This window comes from Marmota monax, unplaced genomic scaffold, assembly GCF_021218885.2.
Source record: "Marmota monax isolate L192 unplaced genomic scaffold, Marmota_monax_Labrador192_F-V1.1 WCK01_AAM20220418_F8-fsc00951, whole genome shotgun sequence".
In the NCBI taxonomy this organism is placed as follows: domain Eukaryota; kingdom Metazoa; phylum Chordata; class Mammalia; order Rodentia; family Sciuridae; genus Marmota; species Marmota monax.
Window position 1 is genome coordinate 81302 of NW_026694428.1, and position 14518 is coordinate 95819.

Sequence of the window (14518 nt, forward strand, 5' to 3'; positions counted from 1 at the left end):
AATACCAGACCTTAAACTATATTACAGAGCTATATTAACAAAAACAGCATGGTATTGGCACCAAAACAGACATAAAGACCAATGGTACAGAATAGAATCATAGAGGCAAACCTACATAAATACAGTTATCTCATATTAGGCATAATCATACATTGGAGAAAAGTAGCCTCTCCAACAAATGGCGCTGGGGAAACTGGAAATTCATATGTAGGAAAAATGAAATTAGACCCCCATCTCTCAATCTGCACAAAACTTAACTCAAAGTGGATCAAGAACCTAGCCATTTAGCCAGAGACCCTGTACCTACTAGAATAAAAAGTAGGCCCAAATATCCATCCATGTTGGCTTAGGAAATGAATTTCTCAAAAAGAGTCCTAAATCACAATAAGTAAAATCAGGAATCAATAAATGGGATGGTATCAAACTAAAAATCTTTTTCACAACAAAGGAAACAATCAAGAATGTGAAGAGAGAGCCTATAGAATGGGAGAAAACCTTTGCCCCCTGAACATCGGATAGAGCATTAGTCTCCAGGATATATAAAGAACTCAAAAAACTTAACACCAAAAAACCAATAAGTCAAACAATAAATGGGCAAAGGAACTGAACAGGTATTTCACTGAAGAAAGACAAACGGTCGATAAATATATGAAAAAATATTCAAATCTCTAGCAAATAGAGAAATGCAACTAAACTACACTGAGATTTCATCTCACTCCAGTTAGAATGGCAATTATCAAGAATACATGTAACAATAAATGTTGGTGAGGATGTGGGAGGAAAAGGCACACTCATACATTGCTGGTGGGACTGCAAACTAGTGCAACCACTCTGGAAAGCAGTATGGAGATTCCTAAGAAAATTTAGAATGGAACCACAATTTGACTTTGTTATCCCACTCCTCAGCATATGCCCAAAGGATTTAAAATTAGCAAATGATAGTGATATAGCCACATCAATGTTTATAGCAGCTCAATTCACAATAGCTAAGCTATGGAACAAACCTTGGAGCCCTTCAAGAGATGAATAAATTAAGCAAATGTGGTACATATACATAATGGAATGTTAGTCAGCCATAAAGAAGAATGAAATTATGGCATTTGACAGTAAGTGGATGGAAATGGAGACTATCCTGCTAAGTGATATAAGCCAATCCCAAAAAAACAAAGGCTGAAGTTCTCTCTGGCATGGGAATGCTAACTCACAATAAGCAGCAGGGGGAGGGAAGAATAGAAGTTCACTGGATTAGACAAAGTGGAATAAGGGAGCGGGGGTATGAGAATAAGAAAGACAGTGGAATGAATTGGACATAACTTTCCTATATTCTTATATGAATACATGACCAGTGTAACTCCACATCATGTACAACCACAAACATGGAAAGTTATACTCTATGTATATAGGATATGTCAAAATACATTCTACTGTCATGTATAATTTAAAAAATAGTTTTAAAAATGTTCAATTCAACCCATAAATTTCTCTAGATGGTCAGGCAATCTATAGAGTGCTGGTTTCTATAAAATGTTCAGGATGTAATATCCATTGCTTCTAGGATTTTTCCTCAGCAGAAAAGATGGCTTCTACTATTAACTCCACTTGTCTGATATCTTGGTTTTCATGGGTAACCCAAAGTTAACAGTTAAAAGTGAGTAAACTAGGTTTAACATAAACAGGTTAATCTTCATAAATGTGTTAAAGGAGACTTCTGATTTATTTGCAAATTTAAAGTGCTAAAATATCAGCTGCTAAAAATAAATTCAAGTATTCTTCTTGAATTCCAAAAAGTAATATATATTGGTTTATTAAAGGTGTTTTTATAAATGGATACATGAAAAAAGTGTAAGATTGCCTTTTTTCTGGGTCTCCACTAAAAGCAAAGTTACCAAGAATTAAAATTCTAACAATTCCCAGCCATTACTTTAAACCACACAAAAAATTAGCATCCCGTAAATCCAACATCTAAGAATAAAACTATTTGGCCTGTGGTTTACCACATCTTATTTCCCTTTGTAAGTCCAAAGCCTGTGTAATGTGGGTGGTAGAGAGTGGAAACCTGCCCCCCTGTCCCCAGTCCAGCTCTGCTCATTAGGACATTATCTGTCCTAAATGAGAACACTTGTCCTTCTTCCTTTTCTTCAACCTGGAACACATAGATCTTTCCTATCAGAACAAAACAAAACAAAAATCACTGTCTGTTTTGAGCCTGATTTAGGTGCAATTTCTTAAATTAAATGCTTCATCTGAACACCAAATATTTCCTCATCTCATCCTTCAGAATTCTTCTAGGTGTCATTTATGGAACCACATTTGTGTTGGAGCTCTGACATTTTATTTTTGTACTCTGTACCTTTTTCTTAGAATGAAGAACTTCTTGAAAACCAGGACATATCCGGAAATAACTCAATTAGGAGTCGAGTTGTACAAATCCGGGAACAAGGAAACACCAAACAGGTAGAGCTGGACGGTGGTTGAGGGACTCATCACCATGGTAACAGAGCTGGGGATGCAGCTTAGTCGTGGAATGCTTGCCTAGCATACTTGAGGTCCTGGGTTCTATTCCCAGCAATAAAATTTAGAGAACAAATCCAAGAAAAAAAAAATCAATGACTGACATCTTGGAACTTAGACTGTTTTTATGGAAAAAAAAAAAAAAGTCACATTCATGTGTTGAAAGAAAAGTGACCACAACACTCAGAGCAACCAAAAGATCTTTATTGCAGCAATGCAACAAAGAGAAAAGAAAGAAGGAAAGAAGGAGAAAGAGAGAGAGAGAGAGAAAAGAGAAGAGGAGAGATGAAGAGGGAGAGAGCAAGAGCAAGAGAGAGACAGAGAGTGCGCAAGAAAGACAAAGAGAGCAAGAGAGCAAGAGAGAGGGGGTCCTGGCAGGAGGGAGGTTTTATAGCCCAAATCTAATGGGGCCTCTGGGTCTGCAAGCTGCCTTGTTGGCCAAAGGGGGGGTTATGTGTTCAACCTTGAGCGGGGATGAATGTTCAGACTTGAGGCAAACAGGTGATAAAGACCAGATAGAGGGGGGTTTGAGTGCGTGGGCTATCTTGCAGCCAACATCTGTTCAGCCTGCCCTGCAGACAATACAGTTCAGCCTGCTCTGCACCCAACATTCCTCCCTTTTTGTTTTTCTAAGTGACATGGGGAGGGCGTAAAGTCCTCTGGCTACTTCGTGCTTAATGGTGGGCGGCGTTGGACCTAGAAGGGGAAGTGGAGGAATGTTCGAGGGACAGGTCTGAGAACACCAGGGCAGCCAGAAATAACACTCAGTGGCTACAGACAACTACTGTGGTAAGGGTAAAGTCCATAAAAGTTCCTTGAAGCCACAAATCCTCGATGGCATCAAACCAGTCCTGGATGGAGGAGATTCTTGGTATCAGCCACTGGTCCTGTAGCAGGGACTCTAGGAAGTATTGGAGGTGGCTTAGTTGAATCCAGTAATGTTAAGGGTGACAGACCGATTGCAGCCGGTGGAAGGGCAATTGCCTTGACCCATAAACTGAGAGTGGGTGGTGTCATCCTGGTGTCATGTCACTTGGATGTAGAAGCGGTATCTGTGGTTTGAGATAAAAACTTGAGAGAGATTAATGATTAGTAAAAGAAGAAGAGGATTGGTGAGAAATTTTGAGTTTGGTGGGTGGGGTGGAAGTCCAGGACTGGACATTTAGAACAAGTGCCTTTTTAAGGTGGGAGACATGGTACCAGGGGGAGTGGCCCAAAAGCTTGGCCACCATTGGGGTAGTAACTATGACTGTATGGGGTCCCATCCATTGAGGTTCCAATGATTGAGAATGCAATTCCTGAAGTAAGACTGAGTCACTCAGTTGAAGAGGGTCCAATTCAGTTGGTGGTTGTGCGGGGATTGAGGCAATGAATGGAACAGGAAGGCACCGGTCTGTATGGTCTCTTAGGAGTTTGCATAGAAGTGTGAGATTAGGCAGGTAGGACACAAGGGGAAGAGGAGTGATTGGAAAGCTTTGGTTGATTAAGAAAAGGCACCCAGAGAGTAGCTCAAAGGAGCTAAGGCCTGAGGGAGCTCTTGGGGCTACCTGAATTCAGGTGAGGGCCAATGGCAGGAGATTGGGCCAGAGGAGCCTGAGTTCAATAGCATGTTTAGTGAGATGATCCTTGAAAATGCCATTAGGCTTCTCAACCTTACCCAAGGATTGGGATTGGTGGGGGATGTGGAGCCTCCAAGTGATGTTGAGACCTTTGGAGACTAGTTGAACAACCTGAGAAGTGAAGGCCAGACTGTTGTCTGACTGGATGGGAGTGGGAAGTTCGAACCTGGGAATGATCTGCTGGATGAGGATGGAGGTGACAGTGTCAGCAATTTCCCTGGATGTAGGGAAGGCATCTATCCAACCTGAAAAAGTATCAACTAATGTAAGTAGGTATCAAAGCTTTTTGTGCCTAGGCACATGAGTGAAGTTGATCTACTAGTCTTTGCCTGGCTAGTGGCTCCTCATCTGAGGTGTGGGGAATTTAGGTTTGATGCTTCCTTGTGGGGATACTGTAGAGCAGACAGAATAAGCAGAGTGGACCTGCTGGAGAGTAGTTCTCATTCCTAGGAAGTGAAAGAGTGGTTGTGAAAACTGGAAAAGGGGGTTAGAGAGGGTTTTAGATGGGCACAGAGTCTCTGGAGCCAGAGGAGTTGGTCATGAGTCGTAGTTCTCCATCTTGGGCATCAGGGCTGGTAGTCTTAAAGGAGTAGTTGATTGACTGACTTGTTGGTGAATTTGTGTATCTGATCTTGCAGGAACTTCTGTAGACAATTGAACATACATGGTCCTATTAGGAGAAACATAAAGAGGACTAATAGGGGTCCTGTGAGGGGGAGGAGCCAAGGCCATACTTGACTGAACATTCCCCATGGAGCCTGTTGGCTTAGTTGCTGTCTCCTCTTTTCTAGCTGTTCTTGTCCTTTATTACTCCCAGGAATGACTGTGTTTGGGCTTAACTGGTTTTGGTAGGTGTTTAAGATCAAGCTGGTCAAAATTGACTTTGTTTCTATCTATTGTTAAGAGTCAGCCGAGTTCCCATAGGGGTCACTCGTGGGGGAAGCTGAGAGCAGCTTCTTAGTTCTGCTAGTGCCATTTGTGCTAGGATGAGTCCAGGTCTTGCTTGACCATGTGGCTTGCCTTGGAAGCATCAGGGATGTCTCCTGTCTCCAATGACCCTTCTATTCACAGCAAATGCACTGATTGGCTTTTCATTCTCCAGTGGTCTCATTAATCTCCCTGATCAGGAGGTTATGTGGCCCAGAGTTGCCAAGCTCTTTAGAGAAATTCCCTGTTCCCTGGATTCAGACTGATTCAGAGGGCCAGAGCCAAATATTGGTTTTCTTGGCCATTTTAATTTAACTTTAAGTCTTGATTATAAACATCCAGCAAAGTCAGTTTCACCCTAAATTAAGAGTATTGGGCTTTAGCTGAAGTCTGGCCTACTTTGGAGTCATTCTGACATGTAGTAAAATGGGAAGCACAGCCTTATCTCAGGTAAGGCTAAGATTTATAAATCTTAGGTAAAGTGTTCTACTATCGAACTGATCTTTGTTTTTAAATATCATTTTATAAAGTTTATATATGTTGTTGCTTGATGTCACATAATACTAGGTAATACAGTATATTACATTTAAATTGTACCCAGTGTATAGAACTTTATATTAATCTTATTGATAACAGGTCCAGTTATAGAACATTAAATGATATAAATAAATCTCCAATATGTTATTTTTATAAGCCTAAAATAACCATGCAACCTTTTGGAGAACACCAGCTTGATATAATTTTTTTTAAAGCTTCTATCTTAATGACATACCTGGAAAATATGAACACTTTTAATATACAAAGAAGAGTAATAGTACCACAATTATTATTGATGTTTTTATATTAATCAAGTTTAGCTTTTAAAGAAATAACTTATTACAATATTGCAAAATAACAGTTGTTGTTTAACCATAGTTGTATACACAAACCTTCTTTAGCACTTACTTACACCTATATAGCCAACATACACAGACCTTCTTCATCACTTGCTTAAACCCTCTTATTTACTTAATAGACTCTCTTATCCAGAAACACATTTTCCTTGTATTAAATCCATACTTAGAACCTTCTAATTTCTCTTTCCTATCTGTTAACTCCTTCTTTATTCACACTTTGAAACAATCCTTGTAAATTTCTGAATTTAGGCAAATTATTCCATTTTAATAAGAGATATTTTGTTATTTGCAGCACACAATTAATCACATCTGTTGACCATTTCATGAAAACATGAACAATGTTTAAGTATATAGAATTATACTGTTGTAGGGACGGACAAGGAAAGGCACCTAAGATAGCACTGAAGATAGAGAAATAGTTTTATTTGGTTGCAGCCAGATTCAGAAGGCACAGCTTCTGTTGTAATCAATTAATCCCCTGAACCCCAAGTTTAGGTTGTTTCAAAATTTTGTACCCAACATGTAAGGGAAGGGGCTCAGAAGTTCACAGTCTGCAGAAGTTCACAAAAAGCAGTTTTTGTGTGTTTGTGTGTGTGTGTGTGTGTGTTCTGGGCAAGTTAACCGACACACCTTTCTCTCCTACCCCGCCCCCCAGCTGTTATCATGGAGCCCAGTTGGTAACTTCCTTATCTTAGAAATGTAGCCTTCTCTGTGAAGCCCCAGCTCAAGGCCACAGGCCTTGTTTACATATTTTGTGAAAAACTAGTAAGGGGGTGTCCAGCGCCTGGAGTGCTGATTTTTCCAGACAGTGGCCAAGTAAAACAGGGCAACAGGAAAATAGGAAGTTTATCTACATTAAACTTTTTTGTAGAGATTCTTTTGCTGAAAGTCCTAACATCAGCCGTGGTGAAGATTTCTGGAGAAGGTCAGTTAAGACTTTTCTGTGGGCCGGGGTAAGGAGGGGAAGACGGGAAGGCAGCTCAGTGGATCTGAGAATGAGGAAGGAGTGATGTAAAAGAATAGGATTTTCCCTAGCAAGGAAAACTTGAGCAGTAGAACAGGTAGAGCAGAGGGGAGGATGGGAGTGAATATCCCAAAAAGCCTGTAAGGGACAATTCTTAGTAACCTGTTTTCAGTGATGACAAAGCAACTTTAAAGGCCATTTTCACCAGATCTCTGATAGGGGTCCAAGGGCTCTCCTCAGTTTGTTTGAGCTTTGGGTTAGCTGGTAAGAGGACCTGGTGGGACCTGGTGTGGGCGCTGACAGAAGAAGAGAGGAGTGAGTGGGTGGAGGGATTCCTTCAGTACCTGCTACCTCAGAAAAGAGGCAATGGTTTGAGGAAAGGCAGTTGTTTAGGTTTTTGATCTAGTGAGTGGAAAGAAGTCAGGTTGTTTAGGTGGGGGAGACAGTGGAGGGGCTGGGGCAGAAGGTTGAGGGTGAGGACCTATTTGAGCTGGGCGATAGGGTGGAAATTCATCAGTAGGGTCAAAAGTAGTGGATGAGTCCAGAGGAGGAGGAGATTGGGGATCAGTGGTTGTGGGTGTTGGTTTGCAAGCTAGAAGAATTTGCAGAGGTCTGCAAGAGGTGCAGAGAGCACAAGCAAGAAGAAAACTTTGATATAGCAGATTTTTACCCATTTTTTCGAATGCTCACAGTAATTGTAGAGACCCCTTAGAATGGAGGGATCCAGGGACCCAAAAGGGGGGGGGGCATCTGCTTTGGTTGTCTAAGGGATAAGTGGGCCAGGCCTGGGTGCTATATTTGATCAGTTTTTTGGGTTTGATGTCAGGTGTCAAGGAGAGGGTTTTGAGGTTATCCAAGAGACATTGTAGGGGAGAGTCGACTGGCAGAGAGGATACATTACCCATGTCGCAAAGTAGTATAAGGAGGAGGGAAGGGGACGCAAACGTAGTATAAGGGAGAAGGAAGGGGACACAAACGTAGTATAAGGGAGAGGGAAGGAGACGCAAAGATAGTGTAAGAGAGAAGGAGGAAACTGGTTTATTGGCAAAAGGGGCATCCCCGCTAGAGCCAAAAATCAGCAGTGCCTTAGTGGCAGGTTTGAGCTGCAGGGTTTGGTTGTCACCGAATCCTGACAGTCGAAGATCTCATCCTGGACAGAGCCGGAGCTGTGGGAGACCTTGGCCAAGGCTTTTTGGGACCCCTCCTGGAGAGGCCGGATACTCCCAGGGCCGGAAAGAGGGGAAAGAGAGAGACAGGGGAAGAGAGGGGAAGGGGAGGGTAAGGTTTTCCTCTTGAAGGTGTGAGGACTAGGATTTTAGGAGAGCCACTGAGACGGTGAAGGTCTGGGTGGACTGTGATGTTCAGTTCTCTGTTATGTGTCCCTGGAGGTTACAGAGTCCTTCAAGGAAGACCTACAAAGCCTATGCTGGTAAACTACCATCTGGGAAGGGAAGGGAATAAGTTTGAACCCAGGAATCTAATCTGCCCTAGGAAGGAGTCCCTGAGGGCCACTGTAGCCTTAAAGGCTGTGGTGGAGTGTTTGCCTCCCGCAGGTGGGCAAAGAGGTTTGCTGGACAATCAACGGTCAAATCCTCCTGACACCACCATTGGGTTTAGGACTCCAGGAAAGGGAAACTCACCAACCGAAGGTCGGTGGTGGATGGAGTTCTGGCAACCAAGAAAATGGGTTCAGGCCATCCAGTGAGTGGCACTTCCGAAGGAAGAGGGACCCAAAAGTGGGTTTTAACCCTCTAACCTGGTTTCAGCACCAAATGAAAGAAAAGTGACCACAACACTCAGAGCAACCAAAAGATCTTTATTGCAGCAGTGCAACAAAGAGAAAAGAAGGAAAGAAGGAGAGAGAGAGAGAGAGAGAGAGAGAGAGAGAGAGAGAGAGAGAGAAGAGAAGAGAAGAGGAGAGGAGAGGAGAGGAGAGGAGAGATGAAGAGGGAGAGAGCAAGAGCAAGAGAGAGACAGAGAGCGCGCGCAAGAAAGACAAAGAGAGCAAGAGAGAGGGGGGCCTGGCAAGAGGGAGTTTTTATAGCCCAAATCTAATGGGGCCTCTGGGTCTGCAAGCTGCCTTGTTGGCCCAAAGGGGGGTTAAGTGTTCAGCCTTGAGAGGGGTTGAATGTTCAGCCTTGAGGCAAACAGGTGATAAAGGACCAGATAGAGGGGTGTTTGAGTGCGTGGGCTATCTTGCAGCCAACATCTGTTCAGCCTGCCCTGCAGACAACACAGTTCAGCCTGCTCTGCACCCAACATGTGTCATCTATATTAAGATTATACTGTCCCTTTTATTAGGTAGCAATGTATCTCACTTAATATATTATAAAAAGTGTTTGTGCCGCTAATTATTCTTCCATAAACAAAAAAGAAAACTACTTAAGTCCACATAAAAACTTGCACACAGACATTTATAACAGCTTTATTCATAATTGCCAAAACTTGGAAGCAGACGTCCTTCAGTAGGAAAGGGTAAATAAATGTGGTACATTGAGACAACAAAATGTTTTTCAGCACAAGAAAAAACTATCAAACTATGAAGAGAACTGGAGGGATCTTAAATGCATGTTACTGAGTGAAGGAAGCCAATCTGAAATGGCTACATACTATACCATCCCAAATATAAGGTATTCTAGAAAAGACAAAACTATGGAGAGAGTAAAAAGATTAATGGTTTATAGGAGTTGGGGAGACGAGAAGGATGAATAGGAGCATTTTTAGGGCAACGAAGCGATTCTGCACGAAGCTACCATGGTGAGTATATGTTAGTTGCACAACGATAAAAGTGCATTTAAATGTAAACTGTGGACTTTGGGTGACAACGATGTGTCAATGCTGCTTCATTAGTTGTAACAATAATATACACTTGAGCCATCTTTCGTGGACACTCAAATGTTATAGTCTGGAGGCTGTGTAAAGATATATGGGAAATCTCTGTACTTTCACCTCAGTTTTGCCATGAACCTAAAACTACTCTAAAAAGTCTACTTTTAAAAAAAAATTATTTATCTATTTTACAACTATAATCAGAAAAGTGAAGACTGAGGAATAGCTACTGGATTTGGCAAAGTGGGCCCTGTTTGACTTTGCAGAAGCTGGTCAGTAGAAATATAATCACAGTGGTTCTGCAGTGAACAGGAAGTAGGGAAGTGGTCATGAAAAGTAAAGGCAACCCTTTGCAGTGGCCAGACAGGGAAGGGACAACTCTTTGCAGGTAGGGAAGGTGCAGGGCAGATGCCCCATGATTGTAGGGGTCAAGGGGGTTTTGGTGTTGTGTTTTTAAAAAGATAAGAAAGTATTGAAAAAAGAGAAAAGGATACTAATGCTGGGCTTTGCATAAAGAGTAGATAACTTGGGACACTGTCACTGCAAGAAAATAAAAACCATCTGACAATTGTTAGCCAAACTTTGAATATGGGTGAAGCTAGATCTTAGAAGGAAATAAAGAAATAAGAATCATCTCTACCCCTGTTCTTAGCATTTTCAGTTTGGACTCAGCTGGTCCTTCTTCAGGTTTTGTTCTCCCCTTCCTAGTTTCTGGGGTCCATCCCAGAAAATGAGTTAATCTGAATCAGAAGTATAACAGAATTTGGCATTAGAGGACGGAACGGACCTTTTTCTTTCTTTCATTTTAGTCCTGGGGCCTGAACCCAGAGATACTCTGCCACTAAGCTGCAACCTCATTTGTTTTTTGTTTTGTTTTTGTTTTTAATTTTGAGACAGGGTTTAAGTTACCCAGGTCTGCCTTGAACTTGTGATCCTGCACTAGCCTCCAAGGTCACTGGGATTATAGGTTTGCATCACCTCGCCCAGCAGAGCTATGTGATCATTGAAGATTCATTCTTTTAAGAAGCATGCTAACAATTTATAATATAAAGTACAGAGAATCAGAGGCCACAGTGGTTTTAACACATGACAAAAGCTGAAATTTGACACTCTATCTCTTGGTGCATGTTCAAAACTGTTTCCACATCTGTATACCCCTCACCGCAAGCTTCCATGCTGTTTGTTACAACAGCCAGACCTATCAGATGAGACATTATTGCAGAATGGGAAAAGGGAAAAAACCTTCTGTGCCTTCCTGGGAATAAGATGGTTTGTGGATATTTGGGAGCTGTACCTAGAAAGAGAATCCACGAAAGATGGCTCAAATATATACTGCATTCCACTAATTAAAGCAGGCCTTGCTGGGTAAGGGAAATATTAATATCCCCCTTCAACCCAAATGATAGAAGGATGTTATGTCCCAAGGGAACATTGGTTTGTCATCTCTTGAAGATGCTGAGCTAGGATTCACCTCTGCAGACCAAGCAGTGAGCTTGCCAGAAAACTAAAAGTAGTTTTGGTCTTAGTTCTTCGGAAACTGGAGCTGGTATAGTATAAAGGGAGATTTATGCAGCCTCTGATATTAAACTTCATTTAACTCTTGCCTGAAAACAGAACTGGTGTTGAATAATTACAGTAGAGACAGGAGGAAAAGCAGAAAGATGAGCCTGTTCCCATAAGGAAAGAATGCCAACGGCTCCTTTGGGAGGAAAGCGAGAGATAAGTGTGATCCTGAATTTCTCATAATTATAGGAGGAAAAAATGTCTATGCAGTAGATATTAGGAGCCATATTCTTGCATAAAAATTTAAAAAGACCTATTGGAAATTCTTGGTCATAATTCTGAGCAAAGGAGACACAGTCCATAATGCCTAGTATTTTTTTTTTATTTCATCTCAGCTCTAATGATTTCCAGGGTGAAGAGCTGGTCAACATTGAGCAGGATTCTCTAAGGAAAGAAGAAGGAGAAGACATGGAGGATGACCAGGACACACATCAGAAAGGGTAGAGCGTTTAAACTAGGGAATAATAATGCCTGGGCTCCTATTTGTATAAGTCCCTTTGTTTTATCCCCTTCTAAATTTTAACACTTGTTATGATTTATTAGAAACTGTCACCACTCCCATCCCCACCCACGCAACACCATTTTCAGAAAAATTAATGGAGCTCTAGGATGATCGATGTAGTCAATTCAGACGGCTGATGTTCTGGGAACCCAATATCTAGATTTAAATTCACCCAGGACAGTCTTCTAATTAAAGGTGCAAATTACCAACTAATCGCTCTAGTCCATACAAAAGTAGTTAATTTATCTTCTCAATGTCAATCAATAACAATCAATTTCTCAAAACTCAATCCACTTTAAATCTCAACAAACTGTTGCTCTTACTATGTATCCCAAGGTTCCTACCATAATGTAGGAGAGGCAAGATTATTACCTTTAATTTTGGGACCAGGAAAAAAGCTCAGAGAAGTGACCTACCTAAGGTCAATAAGCCAGAGAAAAACAGAACTAACTTGGAATTTCAGCCTTTGATCCCTAGTCCAAGATTGTCTGGTACTCTTATGATAACACTATAATATTTATCCATTTTGGAAATCCCACATAAATTTGATTTAAAATTCTACATCTCTGAAAGAATATTTTTCCCTATAATGGGAATTGAACCCAGGGGCACTTTACCATGAGCTACATCCCATCACTTTTAATTGTTTATTTTGAAAAATTGTCTTGCTAAGTTGCTGAGGGTCTCGCTAAGTTGCTGAGATGGGTCTCAAAATTATGATCTTCTTGTCTCAGTCTCCTGAGTTGCTGGAATTACAGGGATGTGCCACCTTGCTGGGTTTGAGGAATATGATTTTTATATATAAGAAGGTATCTATAGAATCAGTCAGAATTAGAGTTGGGAGGTCTTGTCACATATAAACCATCAAGAATATTAACCACCAGAAATTGAATTTCATCCTTTATTTTACTTTATGATTTTTTGACCCAGAAGGGGCTGAGAAATTCTCATGGTCAGATATACTCAGGTTTCACTGTGTTATTGATACTGAAATAACCACCAGGCATTTGGAAATTGTTCAGCCTAGATAAACCAAATAACCTAAGTGTGTTTCTCCAACCACTCTGCTCTGTGGAGTCAGGTTGCTATAATGAACAACACACATCCCCTACAATTAAAAATAAAGTCAACCTACAACAGACAGATGTACCCTATTAAATGTCACTTTCTGTCACTGATACTTTTTTTTAAAATACCATATCCACAACTGAGGGTGGATATTATTAGCTTTTCCTAAAATAGATCATGAAAAACATGGTATTTATTCTACTTTTATTCACCCAAGATCTTCCAAGGCATTTCTAATGCTCAGTACTCATATTCACACACACATCACAATGAGAGTAACATGCAATAATACCCATCATTATGACTGATCTATTCTGATACTTCCTATTCAGAAAGACTCTCATGATTTACCATATTTTACCACATAATCTTCAGATTTTATGTGAAAATTTTTTGCAAAAAAAGTGTGGTACAATTGTTACATGAAGCTTTTAAAAGAAATTGTGCTGCTATTACTTACAAATGATTTATTACTAAATTGTCTTTGGTACAAGATTAAGTTGCACAGAGTTCTCATGAATATACGTTACTGTGGTGGCGACAATTCTGCAGTGAAATATGGGTTATCTCAGCTTTTAGTTAGTTACTCATCTTCCCTGCTCTGTTCCCAGGAACATGTTTTCCACATCTAATTCCTCAGGGTTTGGCACACTCAATTCTGTGAAGATTAATCCAACCCATGGCTGATTTTCATCTAAAATGAAATAAATTTCCCATTTCTATTTTGTAAGACATATGCCTTGTGAATGTTTGTTGTTTTCTTGCTTGCTTTATAAAGATTAATCTAGCCTTAGCATCACGGTTTATTTCATGCTTACTTCTCTCTGCCTTTTTGCTTTTGTGTTCCAGGTATTTGGAAAGGAAGTACGATACAGTTTATGATTTTTATAAAAAACACAAAACTACTATTCGATACATCATTTGGGGCATTTTACTGACAGGTAAATACCAAAAAGCAATATAAATACCATTGTATACAATAGAATAGGTAATTTATAAAGAATAGAGGTGTATTTAGCTCACAGTTCCAGAGGCTTGAAGTCCAATGTCAAGATGCTAACATTGGCAAGGACCTTCTTTGTGCAGCATAATGTGGCAAAAGGAACCCTAATTTGACACAGAGTATGCATGCTAGCCTGTTTCTCTGTTCTTCTTTTTATAAAACCACTAATGTCACAAGGGGGCCCCACCATCAGACTTCATCTAATCCTAACTATTAACATATGAATTTGGGCATTAAGTTGTTAACTTTAGGGAAAACATTCAAACTTTAGCATCTACCCTGCTCTGGGGGCTCACAAAGACTTTGTTATTGTGATATGGATTTGGAGAGGTGCACTGGTTAATCCAAATCTGGAAAAACTTGAGTAACTGGCAGGAACAGTGATGGTCACAAAACAAAAACCTACTTGTAGCAGGTGAATACAGGATGTAGAGTCTAGAGCCAACTAGCCCACTCCTCTTGCCTGAAGGCAGAACCAGAATGTCTCCTGCTTTTACTCCCTCCATATCCCATTTTAAAGAACACTCCTGCTGGGGCAGTGGCACACACCAGCAATTCTAGCAAGCAAGATAACAAGGTTAAGCAAGGCTCAAAATAAAAAGTAAAAATGCTGGGGGTATAGCTCAGGAGTAGAGC

At 40.7% G+C, this 14518-nt stretch overlaps 1 protein-coding gene across 1 annotated transcript in view; it reads left to right on the forward strand.

The window, feature by feature from the left end:
- Window positions 1-14518, forward strand: part of LOC124109656 (solute carrier family 28 member 3) — a gene marked incomplete at its 3' end in the record, with an annotated part of 75989 nt that overhangs the window by 41698 nt on the left and 19773 nt on the right. Inside the window, 3 exon segments of the mRNA XM_058570748.1 lie at window positions 2362-2454; window positions 11661-11749; window positions 13729-13820. Coding sequence (XP_058426731.1) covers window positions 2362-2454; window positions 11661-11749; window positions 13729-13820 — 274 coding nt within the window.